Genomic DNA, 21736 nt, shown 5'->3' on the forward strand with positions numbered 1-21736 from the left:
CACCGACACACAGTAGCAGCAGTGTGTACCATCTAGAAGATGCAATGCAGAACTCACCAAGACTTTTAAGACAGCATCTTCCAAACTTACAACCAGTATTATCTAGAAAAACAAGAACACCACCACCTGAAAGTTCCCTTCCAAATCACACCATCCTGACTTGGTAATATGTCACCATTGCTTCACTGTCTCTGGATTAAAATCTTGCAACTCTCTCCCTAACAGCACTGTGGGTATATCTACACTAGAGGGACTGCAGCAAGGCAGCTTGTAAAGGAAGCAAATAGTATGTTGGCCTTCATAGCGACAGGATTTGAGAGCAGGAGAAGGGATGTCTTGCTGCAATTATCCAGGACCTTAGTGATGCTGTACTTGGAATATTGTGTGCAGTTTTGGCCTCCTTATTTGAGGAAGAACGTTCTTGCTATGGAGGGAGTGCAGAGAAGGTTTACCAGAATGATTCCTGGGATGGCGGAATGACGTATGAGGAGAGATAGTATCAGTTAAAATTATATTTGCTGGAGATTCGAAGAATGAGGGGATTTGTGTAGAAACCCATAAAATTCTAACAGGACCAGACACAGTAGATGCAGGAAAGATGTTCCCAATGGTGGGGGGTGTCCAGATCCAGGATTCATAGCCTTACGATGTGGAGTAAACATTTTGGGACTGAGATGAGGCGAAATTCCTTCACCCAGAGAGTGGGAAGCCTGTGGAATTCACTACCACAGAAAACAGTTGAGGCCAAAACATTGCATGTTTTCAGGAGGGAGTTAGATATAGCTCTTGGGGCGGAAGTGATCAAAGGAAGTGGAGGGAAGGCAGGATCAGGCTATTGGGTTGGATGATCAGCCATGATCATAATGAATGGTGGAGCAGGCTCGAAGGGTCAAATGGCCTCCTCCTGCTCCTGTTTTCTTCGTTTCTATGTGGACTGAAATCAACACCTTGGAGAAATCAAGCAGCAAATAAACTAGTAGTGTCTGATCCCACTGAATATCTCTTGGTTGGCGGGATGCCTTCTTGCTGTTCAACACATTCAGCTGTCTGAGGTTAAGAGAGGGCATTGGCTGGAGAACTGCGCTCCAACCGGCAGTGCTGACCTCAAATCTGTGTTGCACACTGGGTTCACAATCCACCTACTTAGCATACTTCCAGCAGACGGTAGCTGCACACAAATGCCTGTGCCAATATGGCACATGGCAGATTTCACAACAGTGCGAGTCATAGCAGAAGTGTTTGCATGTGCATTGGACACCATTCTGGTCCCCAGACAGCAACCACAGTGCTCAAACAATGGGTGCTACTGAGCCGTATTCCAGATGCTCAGAACTTAGCCCCCACGGAGATTCCTGTTAACGATCCTAACATTGTTCCTTCTTCCAGCAGTATATCACCTCTAAGTAATCAGGATGATTAAACACAAATGTTTGTGTTTAATTTGGAAATGCAACATTGGACACTGGATTGAAAATCTCCCTTTCCCCTCAGCTGGAGAGAGAGCTGCAATGCTACATTAAATTAACTATCTAATTTACTTAGCTGTTTATACAGTAAAGGGTTACGATATTTTGTGCATGGTATTTATTAGGCTCTGATAATTGAACGTGCTGCTGGGATCTGAAGGCTGTCTGTTGTGTTACTGCCTTGAGAGCAAGGAAAAGCACTAGCTTTTATCTATTCAGTGACCTACTTTTCACACTGCTGTGCCTCTGGCCACAATGGGATTTCTCATTCTGACTGTATCTCACGATCCCTCTCTCTCAGATACAGATGTCTGACCCTAACTAACAACTTCAGCATTTTCATTAATGACCTTGGCCTTTCACTTTCAGTGTGTGGTTTTTTTTTGCAATAAAAGAAGCCATTTAATTCTGATAAAATAAATCCTCTGAATCGCATCCAAGGATCCAGATTTTTACCCAGGGTTGAATGTTTAAAAAGCATTTGTACGGTTATGAACTAGGGGGCTTCCTTTTTTGTTTTAAATTGATGAACTCATTACAATAATCAATCATTGTTAGCTACAGCTTCAGAGCCTCAGGGAAACAATTCCAAAAAGATGCCATGTTTTAAAACAACGGGGGCAATCAATGCAAAATGATGCAAACTTATCACCTCTCTCCAACATTATTTAGTTGTATCCCAATTTCAAACATAAAACCAACATTATTTGGGCCTCCTCAGCATCAGAAGCCATTTAAAGAACTTCTCTGTGCTTGTACATTTTGTGTAGCATCAGATGACAGCACCATATTGGGGAACAGTACGGTGGCACAGTGGTTAGCACTGCTGCCTCACAGCGCTAGGGACCTGGGTTCGATTCCCAGGGTCACTGTCTGCGTGGAGTTAGATGTAGCTCATGGGGCAGAAGTGATCAATGGAAATGGAGGGAAGGCAGGATCACGCTAATGAATCCCCGTGTCTATGTAGGTTTCCTCCCACCGTCTCAAAGACGTGCTAGTTACGGGCACTGACCCGAACAGGTGCCGGAGTATGGTGACGAGGGGAATTTCACTACAACGTTAATGCAAGCCTTACTTGCGACTAACAAATAAACTTTACTTTTACTTCACACGTTGAGATTGGAGTCTAATTAGGCCTCCTTCCCATGAATTTTGTCCTCATGCTGCAGTGTAGATAAGATCCTCATATTCAATGTCCAGTGGGACATTTCAAGTCTTATCTCTGGCCCCTTATCTTCATGTACGCAATTCGTAAACCGTTACAATGAAACAGGGCACATTCTACACAGGAAAGCTTTTTGTTTCTTACTGTGAACACCTTCTGCGTAACACTCTTAATGTTATCACTACATTACGCACAACCATTGTTCACAAAGCAACACTGAAAAGGAATGCAGCAACAGGAATCAGAGAACACATGGCCTGAGGGCACCAAATTTCCACATCCGACATTTTTGCATGCTATGTGCAAAGAATTCCTCTATACCCTTCATTCAGGGAAGACAAAACATATTTTAAATTATCGCAGCAAATTGAAACAGTTTACTTGCAAGTTTACGAAAGATATAAATCATTTAACATCAGGTTTCTGACTGCAACTTGTGGTGGATCACCACCCAAAAAAAAACCCCCACAGAAATTAATTTGCAGCATCCCACTCCCCCTCACTGGCTCCAATTCCACATTCCCTCATCTCAGGTGTTCTCGAGCCCAGCTCGAATGAGAATTTATTCAGCAAATCCGACATCAACCTGTTGCAAAAAAGGATTTGTCACTACAGGAAAGACAACTTGACAATCTCGGCGAGAAGCACAAGTATCGCTTCTGGACTACGCTGTCTTGTCTTGTCCTATTTAGCACTGATTTGTTACTTGGGTCACCAGCCTGGCTGTTTGGTCAGCAGCTCCACCATGGCGGCACAGTGGTTAGCACTGCTGCCTCACAACACCAGGGACCTGGGTTCGATTCCCAGCTTGGGTCACTGTCTGTGCGGAGTCTGCACGTTCTCCCCATGTCTGCGTGGGTTTCTTCTGGGTGAATTGTAGAATCATAAAGTTTATTTATTAGTCAGAAGTAAGGCTTACATGAACACTGCAATAAAGTTACTGTGAAATTCCCCGACTCGCCACGTTCTGGCGCCTGTTTGGGTCAATGCACCAAATCAGCAGATCTTTCAGACTGTGGGAGGAAATCGGAGCACCCAGAGAAAACCCATGCAGACATGGGAAGAACGTGCCGCTCTACAGTCCCTACAATGCAGAAGGCCATTCGGCCCATCGAGCCTGCACCGACCACAATCTCACCCAGCCCCAATCCCTATAACCCTACTAACCTCCTGACACTAAGAACCAATCTAGCACAGCCAATCAACCTAACCTACACATCTTTGAAGTGTGGGAGGAAACCAGAGGAAACCCACACAGACACAGGGAGAATGTACAAACTCCATACAGACAGTAACCCAAGCCGGGAATCAAAACCAGGTCCTTGGCACAGTGAAGCAACAGTGCTAACCTCTATACCACCGTGCCGCCCAGTGCTCCAGTTTCCTTCCATAGTCCAAAAGACATGCTGGTTAGGTGCATTAGCCACACTAAGTTCTCTCTCAGTGCCTCTGAACAAGTCCTGGACTAGGGAATTTTCACAGTAAATTCATTGTAGTGTTAATGCAAGCCTACTTGTGACACATATAAACTCCAACTTTTGCTGTAAACATAACTAGTTCCCAAGTAGCCACAGTGTTAACTGGCAACCCTGTATTAAATCTTGCACGTTAAAACCTTCAGCCAATATTACTGAACAAAGAATGCCGTTTTGACTGAAGTAGTGTACTAAGAGACCCATGTGGGCCAGTGAAAACCTGGGCAAAATATCAACCACACTCCACTGCTTATCTGACAATTTCCCCAAGCAATTACACTGCTTAAAGGCCAAGAAGGTTTGATCCAAGACCTCCACAGTCACTCGCTTACTAGTCGATGGACGAGAACACCCCCAAGCAATCTTATTTCCAATTTTTCAGCTTCTGCGATGAATGGATTTCAGCTGATTTTGGTTCATCTCCCCAAAGGTATTGTCGAGACGGAAAACCCGACAGGTGGAAAATTGCAGATTTAAGCCGACTTGTTCCATGGCACATTAATACACGGATACACTGCATTAGTAAAAGCTGTGTGCACCATGCCGTATCAAAAAAATAAAATCAATTGTTAACAGTCTGAGCAAGCAAGATGCACAATCCAGGCATCCAGTTCATTCGATTTATAATAGGAATTGATTTCATTTAATTTTCGGTCATAATTACCTTTTGTGGTCTCACTTTCCCTGACCAAAAAGGTACCTCGAGGATTTTCTGGACTTAGCAGCATGCGCTCCGATTCTCTCCGAGTAATCTTCCCAAAATACCACCTGAAAGAGTAATGGTCAATAAAAACGGCTATCATTTTTAGTATGCAAAGATCAATGCAAATTATCTGTGCACTTCCTGAGATTAACCCTCACATCGGAACCCAAAACCACGTCCATTTTCCTGGAAAAGCATTAAAACCAGTCTCAAATGAAACCAGCCTCCCATCCACTGACTCTGTCTACACTTCCCGCTGCCTCGGAAAAGCAACCAGCATAATCAAGGACCCCACGGACCCTGGACAGGCTCTTTTCCAAATTCTTCCGTCGGGAAAAAGATACAGAAGTCTGAGGACATGTACCAACCGACGCAAGAACAACTTCTTCCCTGCTGCCATCAGACCTTTGAATGGTCCTACCACATATTAAGCTGGTCTTTCGCGTTACCCTGTCAGTAACTGCAACACTATATTCTGCACCCTCTCCTTTCCTTCTCTCCTATGTACTCTATGAACGGGATGTTTTGTCTGTAAAGCGTGCAAGAAAGAATACTTTCCATTGTATCCCAATAGATGTGACAATAATAAATCAATTCAATTCAATCAAGATGGTCACAGGATTTAAAGGTCATCATTTCAACTGACCTGGTCCCCTTTATTCTATTCTGCTGTTAACTCAAATGTATTACACAGAACAATGATAGGAACCATTTGAGGCAAAGGGAAGCATTCTCTAATTAGATTAACAATCTGTTGGATCAACTTTGCTCATTGTCCTTATTGAGAATTCTGCAAATTTTGCAAGTTATTTTTGCTGATGTGGCATTAAATGTTTTAATAATTAATCCCACAATTTTCTTTTTTTTTTGCCAAGACTTGACTTATCATTTTCAAGCTTACAATGGATTGAAGATCACTTAGAAAAGAGCTCAATCCCCATTGCACAGGACAAGGATCTTAAAATTCATCTTTAATTCAGGAAACATTCCTTTTGTATATCAAAGAAAAATCTTTTTTATTTTTGCCCGAATGGCTGAACAAGTATCTTAATTTAACTCAATAATACAATAACAAGGAGTTAGCACTCTCCTGTCAATATCTTTATTAACAATGTCAATAGCATTAGCATATTAAAAAAAATCTCATTTTGTGCAGACATCGACTTTTCCACTAACATTGTTAATGGCGAATTTCACCCCGAGAATTGTTTCCCAGGCAGACTCTGACATCGAGGTCTGTCAATCCCTTGGTGATTATGTAAAAGAAATGGGATCAATGGGCTTTCTTTCATGATATCGTGCATGATTTTCAGAGAGCATATGGGTTTTTGATGTGTACGATTTGGTGACCTACTTGGAAATGTTTTCAGTCTCTCGATGGTTAGGAGGCTTCAGGCTTTTGAGAATAGTTGTGTTTCTATCAATATTCCCAGCTCATCTCTAAAATTCTGGGCCCCAAGCCCCATTCCAGGACTTGAGCACATAATCAACGCTGACACTCTGCAGGCCAGTACTGAAGGAGTGCTACATTGTTGGAGATGCCATCTTTCACACTATCAACGTGGGTTATAATTCAGGAAGATCAGTGGGATTTTCCCTTGGGTCCTGGTCCACATTCAACCTTTTAACCCACACCATCAACTGGCAGTTAATCTCTTACGCATTTGTGGGTCACTGCTGTGCAAGCACCGGCTGCCCAGTTTACGACACAACAACAGTAGGCTGCAGTTGAAAAATAATTCATTGACTCTCACTCAGCACTCTGAGATGTCCCTCAGGATGTGAGAAGAGAAACCCGCATGTTTTTCCTTCTATCGAAAACAAATCATTTAAAAAATGTTTTCAACACATCAAAATACTCTCGAGGGGGCTGGGGGGGTGGCTAAGGTCCTTTAAAGGGATAGTTACTGCACTTTGTCTGTAGCTTAAAAACTTGCTACAAGTCAGCTTCAGCACCTCGCTCAATAGTGAGCGTATTTTTCCCAGTCTTTTTGGGAATGGGATTAGGGTATAGCAGAGTGGCAATATCTGGGCCAGGATTTTACTACCCTGTCACAGCGTGTGTGACCTCCCCTCTCCTCCCCGTGGCGGATGCAGTGGGCCATTTAAATTGCCATTTACTTCAGCTGGACCACACTATCCCGCCAGCTGGAATCCTGGCCCTCTTGTCTTCAAAGCTGCTAACTCTGCAATAGTAAACACAGAAACATGGAAACTAAAAGCAGGAGTAGGCCATTAGGCCCTTCCAGCTTTGATCATGGCTGATCATCAATTCAATCTCCTGATTTCCCCCTTCCCCCCAATATCCTTTGGTCCCTTTAGCCCCAAGAGCTATATCTAATTTCTTCTCGAAATCAGACAATGTTTTGGCCTCAACTACATTTGGTGGTAGTGAATTCCACACATTCACCATCCTCTGGTGAAGACATTTCTCCTCATCTCAGTTCTAAAAGGTTATACTCAAACTATGACCCTTAATTCTGGACTCCCCCTCCATTGGGAACATTCTTTCTGAATCTACCCTGTCTAACCCTGTTAGAATTTTATAAGTTTCTATGAGATCCCCTCTCACTCTTCTAAACTCCAGTGAATATAATCCTAACTGACTTAGTCTCTCCTCATATGACAGTGCTGCCATCCCAGGAATCAGCCCGGTAGACCTTTGCTGTACTCCCTCTGTAGCAAGGGCATCCCTCCTCAGATAAATTCACCAAAACTGCACACAAGACTTCAGGTTTGGCCTCACCAATGCCCTCAAATGACCAGAGCAACCCTGGAAGAGTGGGTGGCATGGTGGCAAAGTGGTTAGCACTGCTGCGTCACAGCATCAGGGACTTGGGTTCGATTCCTGGCTTGGGTAACAAACTGTGCAGAATCTGCACATTCTCCGTGGGTTTCTTCCGGGTGCTCCAGTTTCCTCCCATAGTCTGAAAGAAATGCTGGTTAGGTGCACTGGGCGTGCTAAATTCTCCCTCAGTGTACCCGAACAGGAGTGTGGCAAGTACAGGATTTTCACAGTAACTTCATTGCAGTGTTAATGTAAGCCTACTTGTGACACGAATAAATAAACTTAACAAACTTTAAGCTGGGCTGGTGTTTGTCTTGTGAAGTGCTTTGGGACATTAAAGGCACTATATAAATGCAAGCAATTTTTTTGAGTGTTGTGTTTTCCATAAATAATTGGCCCTGATAACGTGCATTACCAAATCATTCCCCCGGGTAGGTCCACAATTTGGTCACCGACAATGCCAGTTAAAGTGAGCTGCTCCTTTAACATTTTGATTTTTTTTTTGTAAATTACAGACTGAACTAAGCATTCGCATTTGTGTGTCCAAACGAGCAACTTGCAGACCCTGCACCATCAATAATACATACGCCCCCTAGACAGCAACCTCAATTATTCAGGAGGATTTAGAAAGACTTTGGAGCATAAATTTTCCTCTCTGCTGGTCAGAGGGAGACGGTTTTCAGATGATAATGTTTTTCACCAGCATCCCAGTAATCCTTCCACTCTCCCTCCCCCCCACCCCTTACCATTCTGAAAACTGGTGCTGCAGGTTCCTTCACCGCGTTCCCATTGTGCTAACCCCAAGACCACCAGCTGCGCAGGCACCAATAAGCAGCTGTGTTCAAACAACTGAACGGATCTTTTCTCAGGAGTTGCAGCTCATTTGAGTTCAACCCCTAAAGTACCAGCCTGCCTTTCCTAGCTTTCTGAGGCACATTGTTTTTTCAAATGTTCCTCTGCTTAAATTACACCCCACCCCCCAACAAGTACATAAATAATCCCCTGCACCATCCTCGCTCCCCCCCCCACCCACCCACCCACCCCAGCTGCCACCCCCCCACCCCCCCCAGCTGCCACCCCCCCAGCCCCCCCGCCGCCCCCCCTCCCCCCCAGCTCCCCCGCCGCCCCCCCCCTCCCCCCCAGCTGCCGCCCCCCCTCCCCCCACACACAAACCTAGTAAAGACACTTGGAGAGAGTTTCACAGTTACTGACACGCTCATAGATCACAGAATCCCTACAGTGCAGAGGAGGCCATTTGGTCCATCAAGTGTACACCAACTCTTTGACAGAGTATCTTACCCAGGCCCTCTTCCTCGCCTTATCCCTGTAACTGCACACATTTGTGATATGGAGATGTCGGCCTTGGACTGGGGTAAACAAAGTAAGAAGTCTCACAACACCAGGTTAAAGTCCAACAGGTTTATTCGGTAGTAGACGCCACTATTTTTCGGGGTTTGCCCCTTCGTCAGGTGAGTGGGAGTTCTGATCACAGACAGAATGATAGTGGCGTTTACTACCAAATAAACCTGTTGGACTTTAACCTGGTGTTGTGAGACTTCTTACTGCACATATTTAGCATGACTCATCCCATCTAATCCACACATCTTGGAACACTGAGGGGAAACTGAGCATGGCCAATGCACCTAACCAGCACATCTTTCGGACTGTGGGAGGAAAGTGAAGCACCCACAGGAAACCCACACAGAAATGGGGATAACATGCAAATTCCGCACAATCACCCGAGGCCAGAATTGAACCCATACTTGAGCTGAATCCAAAACAGGGAGTAGCAGATGTTTTATTTAAATGATAGCCAAGGTTTTGTGGCTTCAGATGGCTGGATAGCTCCATTGCACAAAGAATTAATATTTAAATTCAAGCTCCTATTAATTCTCCTGCATCTTAATTGTCAGATTACTCTCAGATCTCAGCATTCCAATCGATGATTCATTCAACAAGGAGGTACAGGCCTTGATAAACGAGCACAAACTCTTAGAGGCAAGTCGGAAGAGAGGATTGAATAATAGCTTAAATAATGGCATTGGTTTAAATACTCTGGCCGCAAGATCCACTGTTGGAGTCATATCACAAAGAGAGATGGTTGTGGTTGTTGGAAATGAATCATCTCAGTCCCAGGACATCACTACAGGAGTCCCTCAGGGTCGTGTCTGAGGCCCAACCACCTTCAATTGCTTCATCAATGAACTCCCTTTCATCCCACGATCAAAAGCAGGGCTTTCTCCTGATGCTTATACAACATTCAGCACCGTTTGTAACACCTCAGCTACTGGAGCAGCAGTAGATGCTGGCCCAGCTAGCAACATCCACATTCTGCGAACGATTAAATTAAAAAAAAGGTGTTTGGTCTCTGAAAGCAGATATGACAAGGGAATGATTAAGGTGAAGCATGGAGAAAGAATGATTGGCAGAAAGCTAGTGGCACACGGTCACACTAACTGCAACTTGCATTTCATATGATGTGAGGGTAAAGTGAGATTCGAAAAGGTGCTTAAAGAGAGAACATGTCACTACCCTAAACAGTCTCAAAGGTAACCATTGCAATAGGCACTGTACCAATAATTGCACGTTCCAAGGAGCTCAGTGAATGCAGCTTTGCAGATCCTTTGCCAATCTGTCCTGTTTTTACTTATTTACTTTATTAGTGCCACAAGCAACCTTACATTAACACTGCAGTGAAGTTACTGTGATAAATCCCTAGTCGCAACACGCCAGCACCTTTTGGGTACACCGAGGGAGAATTTAGCATGGCCAGGGCACCTAACCAGCATGTCTTTAGGAGAAAACCGGAGCACCCAGGAGGAAACCCATGCAGACACGGGGAGAACACGCAGACTCCGCACAGGCAGTGACCCAAGCTGGGGTCGAACCCAAGTCCCTGGCGCTGTGAGGCAGCAGCTCTAACCACTGTGCCATTATGTGCCACCTAGAACTGCTTGAAAAATGTGAGGCAGGTCGCGGAATGTGTTGCAACATGTCTGGGTGAGATGAGTGGCATGGTTGCTACACTGGAAGCAATATAAGGCTTGTAGCAATGAAAAGCACCTGAGGATGAAAGCAGAGCGTATGAATGTTAGGTAAGAATCCCGATTGCTGATGGTTGCAAGTGAGGGGTCATTTGGTTGAAGACGCATTCACTGATCTCAATCACTCATGAGATCATTGAACAGCCTAGGGGTGAGCCTCCAGGAACTGACATGCTTGGCAACCTGCTCTCACTCCCTTTGCTGTAAATAAACGTCTTCAGGGCATTCTCACACTCCCATTAGAAAGGCAAACTCTCTTCTTTGCACTACTTAAAAATGTGGCCTACAGAATGCTGAATTGGTGAACCTCTGGCCTACAGCTCCAAACCCCTCCACCTTCCCCAACCTTTCCTTTCTCCTGGGAAACATTTTCAGAACCACCTCCAACACCTGAAGCAGCCGGAATGTGCCTGCACTTTAACAGGTGCAGCCGGATTTGAGAAGTGTTGGCTTGGTACAAACCTGAGCCTCCTGTTGAGAGTGTAGTTAATCAGCAGCAATATTTAATCGCTGGACTGTAATAGCATGAAGATAAGCAACAGCAAGAAGTGTGACTGCTACTTGCATCAATTCCACTGGGGTAATCGTGCATCACTATTACCTCACCTAATGGGCCATACCCAGCATCTCATAGTTCACCATGGAGAAACGTCACAGCTGAACTCAATGTTGCCCTCAGCCAATGTTCACAAGGGCATGCCTTGCAGCAATGGTCATGGAATAAAGATCAGTAGCAGGGACCTTGCCTGATTCTTCTGAACAGCCACTGGCACCGCCCCAACAGCCAACCTCAGAAAACACATCCTGGGCAGGAGATTGAACCGGTTGTGTTATCACTCAGTTCCACACTGAGCAAAGCTGTTACAGACAGAGCCAACTGTTTAATGCGCGCTGTTTCATATCAGGAAAAACAGCACTTTCAATGCTGTCATGGGGTTTAATTAGGACATTGAATAACACTACAGCAGCACACTACATATAAAACAAAATCACACTTAGCCAATGGACCATAAGACACGGGGGCAAGAAGTCGGCCCATCAAGTCTGCTCTGCCTTTCAATGAGATTATGACTAATCTGATAATCCTCACCTCCACGCCCACCTTATTCCCATAACCCTCGATTCCCTTACTGATTAAAAATCTGCCAATCTCAGCCTCGAACATGCTTCACAAAGCAGCCTCTACAGTAAAGAATTCCATAGACTCTCTATCTTCCGGGAGGAGAAATTTCTCCTCATCTCTGTCTTAAAGCAGCAACCCCTTATTTTAAGATTATGTCCTCTGGTCCGAGACTCTCCCACAAAGGGAAACAAACTCTCAGCATCTACCCTGTCAATCCCCCTGAGAATTCTCTATGCCTCAGTAAGGTCACCTCTCAATATTCCAAACACCAACGAGCACAGACCCAACCTTGTCAACCTCTCCCCATAAGAACATCCCTCCATACTCAGGATCAACCCAGTGAACCTTCAGGAAATGGAGGGCTTTTCTTATGAGGGGGGGTAGATACTCGTGCAATAAATTTTCATTTATATCGGTGCCGTTTGATCCAGATTCTGGAAGACTCCAGTTGAGCCAGAGCCTGTGTTTATGCCGCTTTTGAATCCAAGCCTTTATCGCACCAGCAGAATCACAGACGCAGCTTTGTTTCTGACTCTGCAAATCTGCCACTGAGATAAAAGGGCCGGGAAAGCTGGAAGCCAGCTGAAGAATGCCAGTCTTTGACAATTGGAGTGTAGTGTGGATAAGGAAAGGATGCGGTCTGCCCCAGCCACTCCCCTCCCCCACCCCTACCAGTTCAGTAGCCAGCGAGGCTTACTGTGTGCAGTTTTGAACATAAGAACATAAGAAATAGGAGCAGGAGTAGGCCATCCAGCCCTTCGAGCCTGCCCCGCCATTCAATAAGATCATGGCTGATCTGTCGCTGCTCAGTTCCACTTTCCCGCCCTCTCCCCATAACCCTTAATCCCCTCTCCTATCAAAAACCCATCAACCCGCGTCTTAAAAATATTTAGCAAGGCAGCCTCCACCACTTCAACGGGCAGAGAATTCCAGAGATTCACCACCCTTTGAGTGAAGAAGTTTCTCCTCAACTCCGTTCTAAACCGCCCCCCTTTATCTTGAGGCTGTGCCCCCTAGTCCTACTGTCTTTTTTGAGCGGGAAGAGTCTCTCCACCTCTATCCTATCCATCCCATTCATCATCTTATACGTCTCAATGAGATCTCCCCTCATTCTTCTAAACTCTAACGAGTACAAGCCCAGTTTATTCAGCCTCTCCTCATAGCTCAACCCCCTCAACTCCGGTATCAGCCTAGTAAACCTCCTCTGCACTCCCTCCAAGGCCAAAATATCTTTGCGCAGGTGTGGCGCCCAAAACTGCACACAGTACTCCAGCTGCGGCCTCACCAATGCCCTATACAGCTGCAGCAAGACCTCTCTACTTTTATATTCAATCCCCCTCGCTATGAAGGCCAGCATCCCATTCGCCTTCCTGACCACCTGCTGCACCTGCAAGCTGGGTTTTTGCGACTCATGCACAAGTACCCCGAGGTCCCTCTGCACCGTCGCCTGTTGCAGTTTTTCGCCCCGTAAGTAATAGTCCTTCCTACCATTCTTCCTACCAAAGTGGACCACCTCACACTTGGCAACATTAAATTCCATTTGCCATTTCCTGGCCCATTCGCCCAGCCTATCTAGATCCTTCTGTAGACTCTCCACACCCTCCGCACAATTTGCCGTTCCCCCAATCTTGGTGTCATCAGCAAATTTCGACACCCTACACTCGGTTCCCTCCTCCAGATCATCTATATAAATGGTAAAAAGCTGAGGCCCCAGCACTGACCCCTGGGGCACTCCACTAGTCACCATCCGCCAATCCGAATAGCACCCGTTGACCCCCACTCTCTGCCTCCTATTTGACAACCAATCCTCTATCCACGCTAACACCCTACCCCCAACTCCATGTCCCTCGACCTTCTGCAATAACCTCTTGGTCGCCGTACTTACGACTGTGTGCAGTTTTGGTTGCCGCACTTACGCAAGGATATTTTGGCCTTGGAGGGAGTGCAGAGGAGGTTTACTAGGCTGATACCGGAGTTGAGGGGGTTGAGCTATGAGGAGAGGCTGAATAAACTGGGCTTGTACTCGTTAGAGTTTAGAAGAATGAGGGGAGATCTCACTGACACGTATAAGATGATGAATGGGATGGATAGGATAGAGGTGGAGAGACTCTTCCCGCTCAGAAAGGACAGTAGGACGAGGGGGCACAGCCTCAAGATAAAGGGGGGACGGTTTAGAATGGAGTTGAGGAGGAACTTCTTCACTCAAAGGGTGGTGAATCTCTGGAATTCTCTGCCCGTTGAGGTGGTGGAGGCTGCCTCGCTAAATATTTTTAAGACGCGGGTTGATGGGTTTTTGACAAGCGAGGGGATTAAGGGTTATGGAGAGAGGGCGGGAATGTGGAACTGAGCCACGACAGATCAGCCATGATCTTATTGAATGGCGGGGCAGGCTCGAAGGGCTAGATGGCCTACTCCTGCTCCTATTTCTTATGTTCTTATGAAGAAAGATGACTGGGATGCAATATCGGGAACGAGTGGCCATCACCCACGCCTCAGCTTTAAACAGTGCTCCTTAAGTGGTATGGTGGCACAGTGGGTTAGCACAGCTGCCTCACAGCACCCGGGACTTAGGTTCGATTCCCGGCTTAGGTCACTGACTGTGCAGAGTCTGCACATTCACCCAGTGTCTGTGTGGGTTTCCTCCGGGTGCTCCGGTTTCCTCCCACAGGCCAAAAGACGTGCTGGTCACGCTAAATTCTCCCTCAGTGTACCCAAACAGGCATCAGAGTGTGGCGACTACGAGATTTTCACAGTAACTTCATTGTAGTGCTAATGTAAACTTACTTGTCACACTATTAAATAAACTTTAAAAGAGATTAGAGAGGAAAATGAAAAATGAGATGACATGCTCCTTGACCACATCGTGCTAAAGTCAGAACTGCCCGCTTATATCTATAAAGCCAAACAAAGCGATTTAAAGTGAAATAAAATCTACCAAAATAATTGAGTTTGAGAATGCTATCGATTTTAAAAAGGAGATGATTGTAGAGAATGCGGATCTCATGCTGAAGAAATAGCACTGCAGTTCTGGCAGAATTGATGGAGGAAGAGACAGACAGACAGGCAGACAGACACATCGTACAGCGAGCCCATTATTCAAGCAAGCAGAAAGCCTAGTCTCTGCCAAGCGTCGAGCCTGCAGCTGGAGTAGTGGGAGGGGACTATTTACTGCATTACCACACCGTGCTATCACAACAGAAAAGAGACAGGATCTCTCCGTGAAATATTTCAAAGCATTCTCCTCTTCAGAAGAATGTCACTTTGAAGGATTAAAAAAATAAACTGAATTGATCATTTCTGAAGCAAATTATTTACTCTTCAGCCTGAATGGAATCAGAAGGTGCAACATAATTGCTGGGGATATATCCAGTGTTTCCTGTCACGAGGGAACGGGCTAACCACCAATCTCCTTCCCTGCAAAATATAAAAGAGACACAAAACAAAAAGCTGTTAACCATTTCTGTCCAAGTTTCAAGCAAGTGTTAACATGAACATAGCTGACCATCCAGCTCCCAACGGCAGATTCACATCAATACTGTGGGCTTTTAAGAAGCCATTGTGAAGAAAGTGTTGAAATTCAGAAAACGCTGAGGTAAATTTCGGTCAGAATCTAGAGAGGGTTTCTTTTCTCCATTCTCCTTTCAAACACACACAAGGAAAGCTTGTTTTCTCGCCATCCAATTGGAGGAAAATGCTCACAATGGCGTAGCAAAGAAAATCATAATTTTGTTGAGAATTGGTTTCTACATCTTTACGATAGAAGCAAACTCTGACTGGATTAAGTGCACTTTGATTACAGACAAGCAACTAACTTGAACATCAATATTCATCATTGATTTCAGACTGTGGACACACTAGGCATTCAGGTGGCCCCAGTGCAACAAGAAAAGATCTGCCAGCTCAGCAGAAACAGGTGTTAAACGAGTATTTCCTTCTTGCAGAGAAACTTTGAAATTTGTAATTGGAAAGTAATTGGATTCAGCGCGAGTAACATTTGGTACTTTCTGTGACACGGACATTAGCCGAAAAACCCCTGGAAATAAAGTACTCAAGGTGTCGCTAGAGATGCTTGTACTCTTTGAACTGTTTCACAATCAGTTCTTCTACCTTTCCAAGTTCTTGAAAAAAGTTGCCTTCTCAACAATAAAGTTAGACAAAGGCCCTGATTCTTCTGGCACGTTTGCCCCGGGGCTTGCAGAATGACGTTCTCCATTAGCCTCGGACACGATCTTACAAGCCTCGGGCAGGCGTGCTGGTAAAATTCCGGCCAAAATATTACACAAAGCACAAAAACAAACAATTTCAAGTCAAAGCTATCCCAAATATAAAAATGAGTATCCCACACATTTGCTAGCAATTAGAACTCAAATGAGATTAGGTCTATAAAGTTGGATTTCAAGGATTTAAAGGGCCACTCTCTTCATTATTGTGTTCCTCCATGGAAAGGAAGAAAAGCCAAAATTGGTTTCACAGCAATATAAAAAATTATGTCCCACACAAGTGCCTGGGTGGCACGTTGGAATGAAATTGGAGTCTTGATATTGTGTATTTAGAAACCAAACAGGGAAAGGCTTGCCTATCATCGCTTGATAAAGATTCTAACCTTTCCAATGATCAACTTTGTCCTTTTGCAACTCAGGAAGAGGAGCAAATAGTAACTTGGCTAAAGCTCCATTCAGGTACACAGGCAGAACAATACAAATACAATTATGCATCATCTGTGGTGGCAGAGTGGTTAGCACTGCTACCTCACAGCTCCAGGGACCCGAGTTCGATTCCCAGTTTGGGTGACTGTCTGTGTGGAGTGTGCACATTCGGCCCATGTCTGCATGGGTTTCCTCCGAGTGCTCCCTTTTCCTCCTACCGTTAGGTTAGGTGCATTGGCTGTGTTAAATTCTCTCTCAGTGTACCCAAACAGACGCCAGAGGGTGGTGATCAGGGGATTTTTCACAATAACTACATCGTAGTGTTAATGTAACTACTTGTGACACTAATAAATAAATTAACCCAAGTTAACTGGCCAATGCAGTAGCTTACTAGTGTCCCAAAAAAAATGATTGCTTTTTGAGTCATTTGTGAAGAAGTGTTTTGAATGATCTTTCCTAGCCTTGGGTCACTTTGTACAACTGCTTGAGGCTTTATCTTTCTCTTCAGCACCTATTGAATCAGTGTGCCACATGTTTCCTACACACAACAATCAGCTTGTCAGATCCAGCTACAGATATTGGATTCCTTCCGAATGTCAGTGAATAAATGTCATTTACAGCGGCTTTAACACTTGTCCTTTCTAATCTAAAGATGCATGAGATTCAACGTGGCTATGAGTGAACCCGACTGCAGTATGTGGGCATGCATAATTTATCTGCCCTGTTATTTTTCCATGATTTCTTGCTCTGTTCCATAAAGAGAAACAGAGTTCTCTGACACCAACCCTGAATAAAAGCAGCTGGGCACATTCAAGCTCTTGCATCTCCATTGTAACACACAGTAAACATAATCATTCTTAATGCAACAGTAATAATCTCCACCTAACATTTGAGCAGCTTTACTATTACAATACTGGATCCTGCTTGGATGTCACAACATGCATTCTATTCAAGCTTACGTATCCAGTTGACTCAGAGAGACAAGTCAGTCATTTCCTTTGTCTTACGCTACAGAATAGTTGAAGTAGCTACCCGTTCGGGATACTCTCACTGGACAAAGGGCTGGTCATCACATTAAGGCTATTACAATGCAGAAGACGAAATATGTAGAAAGATGCTTGACCCTCTGCCACGAATAGTCAGCCTAAGCCCAGGGTCCCAGCTCCTTCCCACTTTCGCCTTGCAGGTTGGGTCCCACCTTGTTTACAATCCGTGGGAAGATATTACAGAGAATATATAGGCTGTTCAACCCAGACAGTTTTACTCCACTCAAACCTCCTTCCATCCTTCCTTGTCTAACTCCATCAACACAACCTGCTGCTTCATTCTCCCTTATTCATTTATCTAGTTTCAACCTTAAATGTTATCTATTCGCCTCAAAGAACAAGAACAAAAAACTGTACAGCAAAGAAACAGGCTTTCAGCCCTGCAGGGCTGCATCAATCATATTGTCTTATCTAGACCGTCTGTATCCCTCCAGTCCCCGTCTCTTCATATGTCTATCCAGATAAGCCTCAACTATCTGCCAGCACGTTCCACTTTCTCATATTCTGAATTCTCTATTTGCATTCTCAGTGGCTAGCAGACAATGACAGTCTCTGCTCTTCTCCACAAGCGGAACTAATCTATCCCAAGCTTTCATACTTTTAAAGTTCTCTATTAAGTCGCTCCTCTGCCTTGACTATTCAAGAGCAAAAAGACCCAGCCTAATCATCATTTCCAGACACCAGACTGCTGACCTTCGACCTGGAGTTGGGTGATAGCAACCCATCCGCAAGCCATTGGGAGCCATTGGGACAATTAGGGCCACTTTTCCACAGGTTGACTGTTGCAGCCCTCTAGCTGAGGCCAAGAACAGACTGGGGGAGAGGCAGGGGTGTACTGGCGGGGAGGTGGGAGAGGGGGAACCATGGTCCAGCCAGCGAGGTAACGTTACATTTACCACAACAAGAATGCCACAGCTGCAGCCACCGGCTGAGCAGCAGAGGGTAACCTCTTAGATTTGAACGAGGTACCTTGCCTTTCTTACAAACATCCACACCTCCCATCTCGGACGCTGGGGCTGCTGATCCCTCAGGGCTGAAAGGCCTCCTGTTGGCCTCTCCAACCTCAAGAGCCTACTCGCTGCCTTCAATTGGACAGGGCTTCCTGAAGACAGCCATTTAGTTGACCGCTGCCTCAGAAATTGCCCTCGGGCTCCCAACCTACGTTCCTTCAAGATTAGGACTCAAGTGAATTCCAGTCCAATATTGTCTGGAAAGAAGATGGAGACTGGCAACAGGAAAAAATAACTTTATCAGAAAAACAATGAAAGCTTGAAGGGCGAGGAGGATGGCAAATATTGGTTGCATTAGAAAAACATGCAAATCTATTATTTTGTAATCTATTAAGCTGAAGTGAGATAGAGACATGTTCTGTTGCTGTCAATCTTCAAATAAATAGCAACTGCACTACGCTGGCTAATCTTTGACTTTGAGAAAATAAGCATGGGCAGGGTGTTTGCTTTGGCTGTATACAGTAATCCAAGCCCAGATTGCACCCAAAATTGTGCCCGTTTGAAGCTTATTTGCACATTGCCAAAGGCATTCAGGCCTTTTAAAATGTAATTTTAAAAAAACACAGGCTTTTGTTTTAAAATGTGGAGATTCCAGTGTCCAGTTTGATTAATACAGCTAAAAATGATCCCACCATGAAAAAAAAATTACATCACAGCATTGATCCAAGAGTAACCTGATTTTACATGACTGGAAAAAAAGGACTCTGTAAAAGTACACAGAATCATTATTTTATATTAGGGCACGGCAGGCAGTTTTTAAGATACGTACTCAAAGCTTTTTAAAAATGCTTTATTGATGCCTTTGCATATAATTTCTGGTGCCTCCCTAAAGGCCTGAAACACAAACAGGTGTTACTATCAATGGTGATCAGAATTTCTGCAATATTTTGCATTTATTAATATGCCAAGAGCAACTAGTTTGAGCCTGGGGGCCTAGTTAATTCTGTGGACAGAGCTGGCTCCAGGCACAATACTTCTAGGTGGCGATGGGTGGCAGGGTGACACAATGGTTAGCTCTGCTGCCTCACAGCTCCAGGGACCTGGTTCAATTCCAGTCTTGCGTGACCGTCTGTGTGGAGTTTGCCTGCTCTCCCAGTGTGTTTCCTCCAGGTGCTCAGGTTTCCTCCCACAGAAAGGTGTGCAGATTAAGTGGATTGGCCGTGCTAAATTGCCCCCTTAGTGTCCCGAAATAGATAGGCACAGTAAGCAGTCTCACAACACCAGGTTAAAGTCCAACAGGTCTATTTGGTAGCACAAGCTTCCAGAGCGTTGCCCCTTCATCAGGCAAGTCGGGTGAAGGGGCAGCACTCCGAAAGCTCGTGCTACCAAATAAATCTATTGGACTTTAACCTGGTGTTGTGAGACTGCTTACTGTCCATCCCAGTCCAACATCAGTAATTCCACATCACAAAATAGACAAGTTTAGGGGATTAGCGGGGTAAATGCATGGGTTACACGGATAGTCATGATGTGGAGATGCCGGTGTTGGACTGGGATAAACACAATAAGAAGCCTCACAACACCAGATTAAAGTCCAACAGGTTTATTTGGTAGCAAATGCCACTAGCTTTCGGAGCGCTGCTCCTCCATCAGGTAAGTGGAAGTTGTGAACTCTATCCCTTCAATCCTCAAATGTTTAAAATCAGTAAATAATAACTGCCTTTTCGATGGCTGCAAGTTTTTCTGTGTCCAGTGAGGTGTGAAGAACATGTAGCAGAACTCTACTCCTTGCTGAGACTTTTCCCTCCCAGGAAGAATAGAAGTTACCAGAATGTTCCCTTGGAAAGAGCCACCATTTGCAAGAAAGCATTTGTGAATTTTCAACACGTTCTTCAGGGTTGTCTCTGTACAATCTCAGCTATTTCAGGCAGGCAGCCAGACATTGTGAACACAAAAACAGATTAAAGTGAGGCCACACATCAGGTTTATTTATCTGCAATAATTGTAAATATAGCATCCTATTCACTGACATCACGTGCAGGGAAAGTTTTACTAACAGCCAGCTCGAGATTAATCGTCTGGACCCCGACTTGGTTGGCTGGTGAGATTACAAGAACTTGGAGGCGTAATGTATGTTCACGCACCATTTTGAAAGGAAAAGAATTGATGGTAGTTTACATATTTAATTAAGGATATTTAGGGGAGGCAACGGCCCAGTATTATTGCTAGACTATTAATACAGAAACTCAGCTAATGTTCAGGGGACCCGGGCTCGAATCCCACCACGGCAGATGATGGAATTTGAATTCAATTTAAAAAAAACTAGAATTAAGAATCTACTGATGGCAACGAAACCATTGTCGATTGTTGTAAAAAGCCATGAATGGTCCTTTAGGGAAGGAAACCTGTTGTCCTTACCTCGTCCGACCTACATGTGACTCCAGAGGCACAGCAATGTGGTTCTAAATTGCCCTGGCAAGCCACTTAGTTTCAAGGGCAACTAGGAATGAGCACGGCTGCCTCACAGCTCCAGGGACCTGGGTTCAATTCCCAAATTGGGTCACTGTCTGTGTAGAGTTTGCACATTCTCCCTGTGTTTGCGTGGGTTTCCACCGGGTGCTCCAGTTTCCTCCCACAGTCCAAAGGTGTGCAAGTTAGGTTGATTGGACCTGGAATGTGATAGGTTAGAGGAATTAGCAGAATAATTAAGCCAGGATAGGGCCTGGGTGGGATTGTTGTTGGTGCAGACTTGATGGGCCGAAAGGCCTCCTTCTGCACTGTAGGGATTCTATGATGATTTCTAAATGTTGGCCAGTCAGTGATACCCATGTCCCACAAATGAATAGAAAGAAACTTAGATGTTATAATTCAAATTGTCTGATAAACTGCTTTCTCCCAGGAAGCTTTTTTTTGCTCTTAAATTGACAGCAGCCCTCATGGAAAGGCACAGCAATAAATACATGCCTCCGAAACCAAGGAGTTCAACTGTGAAATCTATTAGGTTATAGAGTTCTGGTTTTCAAACCAAGTCCCTGGACCCTAAGGGCTACATCAGTATCCTCAGAATCTGTGGATTTCTGCCCATTGTCGGTCTTCTGTACTTGTCGAATGGCTTGAACAGTCGCTAAACATCAATAAATATGGTTTACTGCAATGATAACACCAGGGTCTAGCTCTGCGAGGTGAACAATGCAGTGTGTGTGGCAGATCAGCAGCCCTCTGAAGCTGACGATGATCAAGTAGAGGATATACGGGGTGGTCGATTCGTTGCCCTCCTCTCATACACCCAGCGTTGAAATGAAAGACCTTCTGTCTGAAGAATGGGTTGAG

General features: G+C 44.9%; 1 protein-coding gene across 2 annotated transcripts in view; it reads right to left on the reverse strand.

Annotated features, from left to right (window-relative positions):
- LOC145353860 (proto-oncogene tyrosine-protein kinase Src-like) overlaps window positions 1–21736 on the reverse strand; it is a 186635-nt gene that overhangs the window by 41935 nt on the left and 122964 nt on the right. Inside the window, exons 4-5 of one of the 2 annotated variants that reach the window (XM_080204760.1) lie at window positions 15080–15178; window positions 4771–4874 (exon numbers count right to left, since the gene is read on the reverse strand). In XM_080204760.1, the coding sequence (XP_080060886.1) occupies window positions 4771–4874; window positions 15080–15178 (203 nt within the window). The remainder of the gene's footprint in view (window positions 1–4770; window positions 4875–15079; window positions 15179–21736) is intronic. The other variant, XM_080204761.1, reaches the window with a different exon arrangement.

This window comes from Carcharhinus amblyrhynchos, chromosome 16, assembly GCF_965287045.1.
Source record: "Carcharhinus amblyrhynchos chromosome 16, sCarAmb.v2.hapA, whole genome shotgun sequence".
Taxonomy (NCBI): domain Eukaryota; kingdom Metazoa; phylum Chordata; class Chondrichthyes; order Carcharhiniformes; family Carcharhinidae; genus Carcharhinus; species Carcharhinus amblyrhynchos.